The sequence below is a fragment of the Cervus canadensis genome, chromosome 27 (assembly GCF_019320065.1).
Source record: "Cervus canadensis isolate Bull #8, Minnesota chromosome 27, ASM1932006v1, whole genome shotgun sequence".
Taxonomy (NCBI): domain Eukaryota; kingdom Metazoa; phylum Chordata; class Mammalia; order Artiodactyla; family Cervidae; genus Cervus; species Cervus canadensis.
In genome coordinates, this window is record NC_057412.1 from 39193801 (window position 1) to 39205886 (window position 12086).

At 42.0% G+C, this 12086-nt stretch overlaps 2 protein-coding genes across 10 annotated transcripts in view; one reads left to right on the top strand and one right to left on the bottom strand.

Moving 5' to 3' along the window:
- The window catches only part of ST3GAL6 (ST3 beta-galactoside alpha-2,3-sialyltransferase 6), a 90087-nt gene extending 89533 nt beyond the window's left edge, over positions 1-554 (top strand). For all 8 annotated transcript variants that reach the window (XM_043448734.1, XM_043448738.1, XM_043448735.1 and 5 more), the window contains one exon: positions 359-554. The gene's annotated coding sequence lies outside the window, so the exon portion shown is untranslated. The remainder of the gene's footprint in view (positions 1-358) is intronic.
- The window catches only part of DCBLD2 (discoidin, CUB and LCCL domain containing 2), a 213176-nt gene continuing 201242 nt past the window's right edge, over positions 153-12086 (bottom strand). For both annotated transcript variants that reach the window (XM_043448726.1, XM_043448725.1), the window contains 4 exons: positions 10440-10533; positions 6518-6567; positions 4559-4696; positions 153-3908 (listed from right to left, as the gene is read on the bottom strand). In XM_043448726.1, coding sequence (XP_043304661.1) covers positions 3439-3908; positions 4559-4696; positions 6518-6567; positions 10440-10533 — 752 coding nt within the window. In that variant the 3' untranslated portion in view covers positions 153-3438. The remainder of the gene's footprint in view (positions 3909-4558; positions 4697-6517; positions 6568-10439; positions 10534-12086) is intronic.

Sequence of the window (12086 nt, forward strand, 5' to 3'; positions counted from 1 at the left end):
GTGGCATTTTCAAATGTTCTCAAATTTGAGAACACTATAAACACTGGCCATAACATTTCTGACTGATCTTAAAATTGAGGAATCTGGTGTTTTGTATAGTACGAGAACGGTTACAAACCTCAAGGTTTAAGGGGAAAAAAAAAGGAACAAGACACATATATACAATTTATTAAAAACACATGAACACATTAAAATCTCACTATTTATACAATCAAATTCTAGCAACATATACAAATATTGAGTGACTACAGTACATGCCGAGGTAAGAAAAGTACATTCTGGGAGAATATCACTGACACTCAAAGCCATTTTTATTTCCAATACGTATTTCAATATGTTTTGTTTCTACCTTTCCCAGTGCCAAAAAAGAAGAGGAGGAGAGAAGAAGAAACTAGTTACAAGTTGGATTATATGAGAACTGATGCCACAGTTGACCTAAAAATATCCAACTCTTAGATATTGCAGTTTAGGGATTTCAAGTTCAGAACCAAAAGGCATAGCCAGTAGGTAATTTTTTTTTTTTTTAAATAAACAATTTCACTGATTTCTCTTAAGAGGGTTGAAAAGCTTTTATTATCCCACCTAATCTAGTTGTTCTTTCTAATCCTATTATCTGACATGGTGTTTTTCTATAATCCTCTTGCTCTCCAGGTAACAATGTGGAGCCCAGGGAAAAAGGTTCAAGCTTTATTACATTCCACAGAATTATGGCCACATTCATATTTAAATAAGCTCATTTTCTGCTCCCTCTTGTGGGCGGGAGGGAGAAGGGCAAATGTATACATAATTTCAATTACTGTATAAATCTTTTACTCGAACCATTTCAACAGCAAATAAACCCATTGTTCAATGCAAAGTGCAAATAGCGAAACGTGAACTTAAATAACTGGGCTAGACCCTGCATACACAATAGGATCTCTTTAGATTTACAGCTTTTAATACAATATAAGTCAGCATTCACAATATCTTACCTTTAACTGTGCTGGTTCCTAAAATCAAGTAACAGCGAAGTCAGTGTAATTTTATGAAACCTTAAGGGCCATATTTCCTGTACCACGGTCTGATTCTATTTTTATAACTGCATTAACAGGAAAAAATTTAACCCAGTAAGTCACAGTGACTTTTTTTTCCTACATGTTTCAAGCAAAGAATAAAAAATCAAGGGAATTTTGTAAAAAATGGTTTCCTTCACATTCTCAGTTGTTACTTGATTGTCTCCAAAGCTGTATATATATCAGACATAGTAACGTACAAAAAAAAACTCTAATATGAAAATGAATTAAAAAGTACAAACCAGACTAACCTTTTGTATCAGGCTCAGCTCTTCATTTGGAAAGTAAAATATATAATAGTAGTTAAAAACTAGACATTTTGTAAAAATTATTGGTAGTTCAGGGACAGCACAGTGGCAATACATGAATCAAGTCTTAAAACATGCATTAAGAGAACATTTGCTTCAAAAAAAAAAAGTTCTATGGGAAAACAATCAGGTACGCACAATTAAAAATAGCAAGCATCTTTGGAAAAAAGAAATAGTTACTGAACTCATTTCTCTTAAAGCTTCAAATAGGCATATGATTTTAGAAAGATTTTTGTATACTAAGGATGAATAAAAAAATAAAGCAATTGGTTTACTCTCTTCCCACCTGGAGGTGGATGACTGCATTAATATATGTGCTTTACACATTCATACCTGTTTTAATAAAAGTTCAACATCTGTGCTTTTTGTTTCAAATATTTTGAAACAAAATGTGTATTGGCTTTTCAGTGAATAAAATTATGCCTCAAAAGCCTGTTGGAAAAAGGAAAAGCATCTGAAAATAAGACCAACAAAATCATACAACTAGAACACAGGGAGGCTGTAGAATTTGGCAGTTCTGTTTTGGAGCAACGTTTTACAATACTGAAAGACTCATGGAAGCAAGCAAAATGAACACTATATAGTTGGTCAAATTTTAGCAAATTCTGCCATCATCTGGCGGTACAGGCTAAAAGAAATGACTAGAACCTGCTGGGGAAGTACATTTCAACATTAACTATAAACTAGGGGATGTAAAATTCATATATTTTAATCATATGGTTAGCTTCTCATATCATCTTACCAATCTATAGACTTCTAAAGATGGTTTCTACACTAAGGCTAGTAAACTGCAGATGACTTCTATTTTCGGTCATTTAAACTACTTCTGGGTGACCGAAGTTGCCCAGAGGTATCAAAAGCAAGACAGGAATTTTCCTTTGCTAGGATGCTAAAACATTTGTTCCCTCTGTTCCCTAGTGATACACGAGACTACTCACACCCCCCGACCACATAGATGGCATAATCAGAGAGCTGAAGAATACATGCTGGCTTTACATTTCTTACTGTGGAAAAACATTTCTTTATTTCACTAAAAACAATAAATACCTTGAGATTCAAAGAACAGTCTGTATATAAAACCAAAGCAATTTGGTTACTTTTGTGGAGGGGAGGTAATTTACATGATTCCTGAGGAATAATTTTGCCTTTCACGTTGATGATAAATATTAAGTGGGTATTGTTTACAGTGTTCTTGTTTAGAAGCCCTTAACTTTTCACACTCTCCTAGGAAGAATTCCATTGCAAATAGAGTTTGGAGCAGAGGATCTCCTTTATAGCTTTTTAAATTTATAAAATTGTTCCTGTTTCCGCATGGAGACACTAGGGGATCTAAATTAATGAGACTGATATAGCAAGCATCACCCATTAAAAAAACCCAGGCATTCATAAGCATGAGAATGGGGCAGGCCACCAAGGGCCCCAGGTGGAATAAGCAAGGGATGAGCCCAGGTCGTGTACTATGAGATGCTTAAGTTCATTAGAGTGTCAGAAAGTGAAAAATCACTCTGCTCACTACAGGTCAGTTTCCCAGCTACAGCTCTTCCTAAGGAAAGATGGATAAATACATAATGCTGCAATCAAAACAATGATTATATCAATATATATTTTTTAAATTCAGAAAGCAATACAGGAATAGAAGAGGAAGAAATCACAATAGTACCCACCTTTCATAAATTGCTGAATTTCAAGCCATTAGACATTTTTAAGAACAGTACCATGCGTTATTGCCAGAAAGGCTTACAGAGCCATCTCGAGTTCATCAATGTACCTGCAGCATCGGTAATAAATACTCAGTGATTTTAAATTTCTTTGAAGTGCATAGTAGGGAGCCTTTTCTGTATAAAATAGTGTTTTACAGTAGTAACAAACAAGATGTTTGAAATTTCATAGGCAAGCAGTAATTGTGCCACAGTACCCCTTTAAAAGCAAGATGGTAAGACTAGTAGTTTTTTGTACCTCGGTCATCACACTTCCCCCAACCACATCCGTGACAGATATGTAATACGTTCTACCACTAGTACAACAACAAAAAAGGCCATGTGCTTTAAAATGATGCTTTGTAAAAAGCAGCATCACCTTCAAAGGACTTCTTTAAAAACGTCACCCTCACCCTCCCTCCCTGCTTCTGACACCTCCTGTGAGCTCTGCGGCACCTGGTACACCAGTTCGTCCGGGGCGCTCGGGCCCGGCTTCCCACCTTTCGGGGTATCATACTGGGCCTGTGCCGAGGGGCAGCTGTCAGTCCTGGAGAGGAGAGTGTTGTATGTTCCCACTGAGGGGGGCGGTTGGTTCCCTGCAACTTTGAAAGTGGACGTGGAGGGCAGGCCAGCTGCAGCCGAGGGGTGCCCGGACATGTCCATGACGATCGGGGTTGCGTACTCAGGCCCGGTCACTGGCAGCGGTTCTGCATAGGCGTGGTAAACTTCTTGCACTGGGGAGCTGTAAGGATCGAGGTCAGCATACCCTGCTTCTTTTCCTTCTTCGGGTTTAAAGGTAGACCTCTGATGGAGGGGGCCCACGATTCCTCCCACAAGTGGCTGTGCATACTCTGGGTGTCGCAAAACACAAACAGAAAAGTTCTCTCATTAATGCCACAGGCTTACCCTGAAAACACACACATCTTTATGGCACCTGTGCTATCAGGGAGACGGATGGATTTTCCTGCAAGAATCAGCTTCAAAAATTAAAATTAAAGATGTTATCTCAAGGTAATATGTCAATGTGCCAGAAAGCTTCATTCGTGGAATTCTGCATAAAGAGTATACGTGTTCTTCAGATTTACAGATAACTATTTCATTTGAAAATAGTCCCTTACTGAAATAATATTGATCTTGGAAAATAATTTCATGTTTTTCAAATATTTGGAAATGTTTAAAATATACACTGGGTTAATAGGATAAATACCGAGGCCACTGTGTCTTTCCTGTTCTCCTTTTACTACCCTCAAACTCCCAATAAAACCAAATGAAATTCCAGATAAGCAGACATGCCCAAAGTTTTTAGAAATGAATACCCCAATTTTATGGATAGAACATCTGAGACACAGAAATGACTCTCTCGAGGTCTTTTTAAAAAAGTGGATCTACATGTGGAAACTAGCTCATCTCCTACACATGAAAAAGGTAAATACTGTAAACACCAACACGCTCTGCGGCAAGCACAGCGTCTCTCCTTGGGCTCAGGCCGCGCTAGAATTACCTGCAGAGTCAGTCTGCAGCACGGCGGTGACTTCTCTTGGACTCAAGTGGTTCACCTCGCTGCTGCTGTAGCGAACTGGGGTTTCCTCGTGCTCCACGGATTTGGCAGGGAGAAACTGCTTCATTCCTTTCCACCAGCCTTCATTGTGATCATAAGCAAGAGAGACCATTAAGGAGAAAGCTATGTTTGAAATGATAACACTATATGAAGGGAGAAATCCTGCTGCATTTAAGCCATTTCTGTAACAAATATCTATAAAATGAGCCTTGATGTTCAAGACTTTTTTTAAAAAAATGTGGTAAAATACATGGAATTTTCTATCTTACCCCTTTTTTTTTGGCTGCACCCACACGGCTTCCAGGATCTCAGTTTCCTGACCAGGGATTGAGTCCAGTAGCAATGAAAGCCTGGAACCCTCACCACGGCACCAGGGAACTTCCCGAACCATTTTTAATTAAGCAGCTCAGTGATACTACATATGTTCACATTGCTGGGCAACCCTCACTCCAGATATCTCCGTCTTGTGAAACTTGAGATTTCATATCCATGAAGCAGTAACTCCTGCTTGTCTCTTCCCCTCAGCCCCTGGCAACCAGCACTCTACTTTGTCTTTAGACTACTACATATGAGTAGTACCTCGTATAAACGGAGTCGTATGTTACTTTTCTTTTTGTGACTGGCTTATTTCACTTAGCATAAAGTCCTCAAGGTTCATCCACACTGCAGTATATACTGCAGAATTTCCTTTTTCATGGCTTAACATTCCATTTTATGTGTATACTGCATTTTGCTTATTCATACATTAGTGGATCGATACTTGGGTTGCTTCCATGTTTTAACTGTTTTGAATAACACTGCTATGAACATGGATGTAGAAACATTTGTCCAAGACTCTGCTTTCAATTCTTTTGGGTATACACCTAGAAGTGGAATTGCTGGATCATACAGTAATTGTATTTTTAACTCTGAGGAACTGACCAAAAAAAAAAAAATCTACTTGCCAAAGAAGCTGAACCATTTTACATTCCCATCAACAGTGCACAATGGTTCCAATTTCTTCACATCCTTGCCAACACTTGCCATTTTCTGTTTTCCTCCTATTCTCTATTTTCTCTTGTCTAATCTTTACTATTTACTTCTTCCCAGTAGCTCTGGGTTTAGCTTGTTCTTTTTCTAGTTCCTTAAGTTGTCCCAGCTTATTTTCTGCTTTGATAGACTATCCAATGCAAAGCAGAACACAGTACAAATCTCTATCAAAAGCAATATACTGAAGCAAACCACTGCTGTTCCAGGGCAGCCGGACAGTTAGAGCAGTGGGTTTTAATACATTAATAAGTTCAAAGAATTCTAAGATTCACCCTGTTGGGGGGCGGAGCTTGGGGGGGACAGCAGCACAGGATCTGACCACACCACTGCTCTTTTCCGCCCTGCTCGCAGTGAGCTCTCTGGGCTCCAAACAGTCACCCCAGTGAGGCTGGGGAGGTGGGAGACCCGCAGAAGGGCCCTGCCGCCCCCGGCCACACACAGCAGGACTCGGAAGGAACGACAACTCGAGGCAGAGACGGCAGACCAACCCCACGGGGCCAAACGGCCACAGCAGAGCGACCACACTGTCACCAGAGCCGCAGCCCCCTGCCTCGTACCCGGTGCTCACGCACACCACACAGAAAGCTGGTCTCAGGACAGAGACGTACGTGGAGGCAAATCAGACAAGGTTTCCAGGAGGAAAAGAGCAAAGCGTGTGTTATGAGAAATTCTTATAATGAAATTCCATTTCATTACTTAGAGACTACAGGAGATTTTTACAGAAAAGAAAAAAAATGATCAGAAGAGGAATGCCATTTTTCTAATGGTGCCAGGGAGTTGATGTGGGCCTGAAAATGGCTTTCCTCTCCTCCTGTCGCCCCTTACAGGGCAGGGCTTCCCTCTGATAGAGAGAGATACGAAGCTGTAAATTACCTGCTCGGTCCCAGTATGGCAAGTCATAGGTGCCTTTCGTTTTTTTCTTTCTGGAAAAATACAGGGGAAGAAAAAAAAAAGCAAATAGAGTGAATTCACTAGTAAGAAAGCTCTGAAACAGTAAGATAAACACTCAAAAGTTAATAATTAGTCAAGAGTACACACTGCTACTTGCTGTTCTACCCAGGGGAGACCTCTTTTTCATTTGACTTTCAAGGTTGCCATGGCTGAACTCTGGACTCTCAATAAATATTAAGCAACTATCTGCTGACAGAGTTATTTTGTTACCCAACTATTTCCCACTCAAAATGGATAGAGATTTTTTTTTTTTTTAAAAAGGACTGATTCTGTAAATAAAAAAGCTGAATCAAACCAAAGACCCAACCCTGATGTGTGGATTAAGATGGGGAAATCCTGTTAGGTTCGTTTCGGTTTCAAATACAAATTTCACAAATCTGTTGATTCATCAAGTTCACAGGACAACAAGAATAACAGAACCCTCACATTTTCTTCTGCATTGTTATTATTTTCTCAACTTATTGTTTTTTCCTTACGGTCCTTTGCACCTGAGAAGTTTAAACTGTCACACATACCCTTAACTGCGAAGACCTGATTCCTCCACCCTGCCCAGGACAAGCCAACACCATCACACACAGTGAGAGAGCTGAGGGCCACTCGGGCTGTGGAGAAGGTTCTCCGCAGCCTGCTCCTCAGAATTCAGAATGTCTTTCCCTGGAGAAACTTCCGTCTCTCCCCGGCATTAAGAACTGCTATCTACAGAGAAAAATATCAAGCACACGAAAGGACATTTTCTGGTTCAAGAAAGTAAATCTAATTAAAGTGATGCGCTGCAAGCTAAAGAGAAAGAAGCTGTTCCATCATTATAAATGAGCCCAAGAGGGTTATGTGATTTGCTCACCATCACAAATGAGGCTTCCTCAAAGAGCCCAAGGTATGTGCCTTTCCTACTTGGAAACAGTCTTCTCCAGTATAAGACTGTGTTTTTACTATTGATACTAAAAGCTTCCTCATTTAAAAGTATAGCTGTATTTAAAATATAATACTTCATTATTTCAAGTAAGTATAGTGTAAAATTTGTGGATAAGAAGGTAGCTGCTGAAGTTGCCCAATGGTTGTACTATAAAGGATTGCATATTCTTGATCTCAAATGAAAAAGCTTCAGGTTGTTTACTCATGACATGTAAAGTACTTAGAACAGTGCCCAGCCTGGGTCAGGGATTCAGTGAGTGGCGGCTGTTTTTATTACTACTTTTCTCCTGGCTATCTTCCGTAAGCCCCTTAACGGCAGTTCCTCTTTGCTCCTTGTCCCAAAGCCAGCTGTCTGCAATTGCATCCACTAAGTTCTTAAAAGTAACCTTAACTCTGCAGCTCAGACCTTCTGTCCTGAACAGGCTCATGTTCCAACTACCTCTCTGGAGTCTGAATGTGCAGAGTCCTCTAGATACCATCCCAAACTCATCTCAGGACTTGCCTCCGGGCTCTCAACAGTTCTGCTCCCCGTTCCTCTCCGCCCAGCCCAGGGTTTTAACCGCAGATGAGTAGACCTGATCGGCTGACTGTCAGAGGCCCGGACCAAATCCCCACCCTGCCAGGTGCTGACCAGGTGACCTCGGCAAGTTACTTGTGCGCCCTCTGTCTCACTTTCCTCTTCTGTAAAAGGGGATTTGTAACAATACCTGCTTTACAAACTGGTTAAATGCATTAAACATGTAAGGCGTTTAGAACAATGCGCACAGCCAGCATTTCACTCTGTTTTGTATAAAGCTCTGCCATTGGTGCTCCTGTCACCACCACTGCTGCTGCCCACTGGCCGGCAGCGGCCTGGGCTTCCCTTCCTGGACCCTCCTGGAGCCTGTTCCCTCCTCCTCCGCACCCTCCCCCGCCTTGCTGTCAGTCCCGCAGACAGGGTCCTTCCTCCCGGAACACACTGTAGTCAGTCCTGTTTTGATGGGATTTGTGTTAACGATTCCTACTCCTCTTGTGTGAAACTTACAGGATTTAAGCTATTTATGATGTGTGTGTGTGTGTGTGTGTATGTATGTATGCGCGTTAGTTGCTCAGCTGTATCCAGCTCTTTGTGACCGCATGGACTGTAGCCCAGCAGGCTCCTCTGTCCGTGGTATTCTCCAGGCAAGCATACTGGAGTGGGTTGCCATTCCCTCCTCCAGGGGATCTTCCCAATCTAGGAACTGAACCCAGATCTCCGGCATTACAGGCAGATTCTTTACCAACTGAGCTACCAGGGAAGCCCGCACGACTTGCTACCTAGTTCAAAATGGGAGTCCCAGTGGCCACGGTGAACTCTCCTAAGAGGTGCTTTGAAACATCTGCTATTGGGCTGCCAGGGTCTTAGAGCGGTAAACTGAGAACATTACTTTAGTTCAGAAGTTTGATGGGCCGTGTACAGCACAGGAACAGACAGACAGACCAAAGGAGTCAGGCCTCCTCCCCGGGGGAACAGTTACTCCTTAAGAGGAGACCACTGAGCTGAGTGACCTGAAGGCTGCTGGCTGAGGGCCCTGACCCATGCACATGGACGCTGCCTGTGGCCCTGCTGGGGCCAAGGCCTGCAGCCGGACCAGAGACTGCTGCTGGTGCCGAGGCGCCTCCTTCCAGACTGCTCCTTGGAGTGGTTCGTTACCCCACACCCCCTACTCTGCCCAACCTGGGTTCTGTGCTAATTACGTGTAATAAACCCAGTGCCTTATTGAATACTGGCCACTCCAATCTTTGTGATTCCTACCTGCCCTGAGAGCTCGGCCCTATGACAAGCAGGTTCCATGGTGGAGGGTTCTCTGCAATGTATTCTCTCCCACTGGACAGACTTTGGGGCTCACCAGAGGACTCCCGCCAGACGGCTGACATACTTGGTACAGAGTCAGAGCGCAAATATTTAATGGCTGAACAAATGAACTCCTTCCAAACCTGTTAGTCACCAAAGCTGTCCCCACAGCTCTGTTATCCCTACTGGTCTAACTGCACAGGCAAGAAGCTGGAGTGAATCCTAGATCCTCCTCCTCCTCTGGCAGGCAGCCCATCAAGTCCCCCCACAACACCACTGGCAAACCTCTCTGCCTCATGTCTCCCCCGTCTCCTAGAACTGCTGTGTTATGTTCTTGCCTGGCCTTAGCAGTTTCCTAACTCATCTCTCTGTCTTTTCTAGTCTCATGTCTCTTCAATCCACCCTCACAAACGGCTGCCACCATTTTCCTACAGTCACCTGATAATATCACCTGCCCGCTGAACACTGCTCAATGTCTTCCCCATCTACAGAAAGCCCTTCCTGGTCCAGACCCAGGCTGCATCTCTGTGAGTCTCCCAGTGCTCCCCCATGCCAAGCCCCCGTGAGACAACTCACTATTCTGCCTACATTCCACATCTCCGTGCCTTCTGCCGAGCCATGCACTCAGTCTGGGCCGTTCTTTCTTCCTCTGTCTAGCTAAAATCAACTCCCCCTTTACGGGAAAACTTGTCAAATATGAGGATTACTCTTTTCTGGGAAAAAGGTTTCAGGTAACTCTCAAGGTTCTTGCATCTGTGTTCCTCTGCACTTCACGTACAACTCATCAAGCCAAAGTATAGTGGTCAATCGGCCAGACAATCTGGAGATAAGAATGGCGTTTCATTCTCTCAGTAAATGTTACTCAGGATCTATTTACCTTACTACTGTGTGTAACCCAGTGTGTAACACAAAGTTTGATATAATAAAGGTACTCAATAACTTACTACGGGATTGAAGTTACTCATTTTTTACGGGAATAAAGGAGACATGTACATGTTTTTATTTTAATGGCCACCTTAACTCTTCCTCTCAAAAGGGTTCATCTTCTATATTTAGTTCTATTTCACATTTGGAAACATCCCCTCCAGGACCAGTCAGATGAACTGGTCTTGCACTAACCTGTTTCTCCAATGCCAAGCACACACCAGTATGAGAATCAGAGTGGTGAGCAGCATGACCAGCACGGGGACGAGGACTGCGGCCAAGGCTACATCTAAAACACAGAAACAGACAAAGATGTTAACACCAAAGAAAGAATCATCAAGGAGAAGAGTAAAGATTAACTGTATCATCATTCAAAGTTTTTCTAGCTCAAAAAAAACACCCCATAATTTATGCCATGAGAGTGGGCACAAGTGGTAACTGTAGAGATTTCACAGATACATGGAAATTTGTTGCATTATTTGCTCCACCACTGTATGTTTTTAAAACACCAAGACAGATTAAAAGACAAATGATAAGCCGGGAAATATTTTCTGCATATGTGATAAGAGGTTAATAATAGTTAATCTATTACAGAATTTACAGTAAAAAACAGGTCAGCAGAGATGAAAAAGCAATGCATTAAGAGGCAAAGAATTCAACGCTGAGGTACACTGAGAGCATATTGTGGAGCAGGATGCTGCAGATTACATGCATTACCTGCTTGAAGAAGATGAGGATGCTTACAAGAAACAATTCTCTCAGTACATAAAGGACAGTGTAACTCCAGACATGATGGAGGAGATGTATAAGAAAGCTCACGCTGCAATACGAGAAAATCCAGCGTATGAGAAGACGCCTAAGAAAGAAGTTAAAAAGAAGAGGTGGAACTGTCCCAAAATGTCACTTGCTCAGAAGAAAGATCAGCTTCCCTCAAGTTCAGGAACAGGCTGCCGAGAGTTAATAAACCAAACCACAATTTGCTATCAAAATTTTTCAGATAAAGACAATAATAAACTTATTGAACAAGCAGAAAAAAAAAAAAAGTGAGCATTAAACATGTTCACCTCACTAGTAATCAGAGAAGTAGAGCTCAGACAAGAATAAGATGCTATTTTTGCTTATCAAACTGGCAAATATTTAAAAGAACAACTAATTGCTGAAGAGGGTCTCAAGAAATAGGTATTTTGATGGGACTATAACTATCATTCTGATCGGCATTTGGGGGCAAAATTTGCCAAGTAATACAAAGGTGTTACTTGGCAATTCTCTATGCAGAACGATTCTTAGGAGAAAATTATGATGACATTCAAAGATGTACCTTTAAAGATCTTTGCTACTGTATCTGCAGAAGAGTGAAAACCAGGAAGTAATCCAAATGCTCAACAGTGAGGGGGAGGAAGTAAATCACCGTATCCTCCTCATAATAAAATATTACCTAGATACTGGAAGTGACGGCAGAATAGTCACAGATGTGAAAAGATAACATCATAGTACCAAGTTGTGGCTGTTCTCAGTTGCTAAGTTGTGTCCCACTCTCTGTCACCCCATGGACTGCAGCCCACCAGGCTCCCCTGTTCTTCACCATCTCCTGGAGCTTGTTCAAACTCATGGCCATTGAGTCGGTGATGCCATCCAACCATCTCATCCGCTGTTACCCATTTCTCCTCTTGCCTCCAATCTTTCCCAGCATCAGGGTCTTTTCCAATGAGTTGGCTCTTTATATCAGATGGCCAAAGTATTGGAGTGTCAGCATCAGTCTTTCCAATGAATATTCAGGGTTCTTTTCCTTTAGGATTGACTGGTTGGATCTCCTTGCTGTCCAAGGGACTCTCGAGAGTTTTC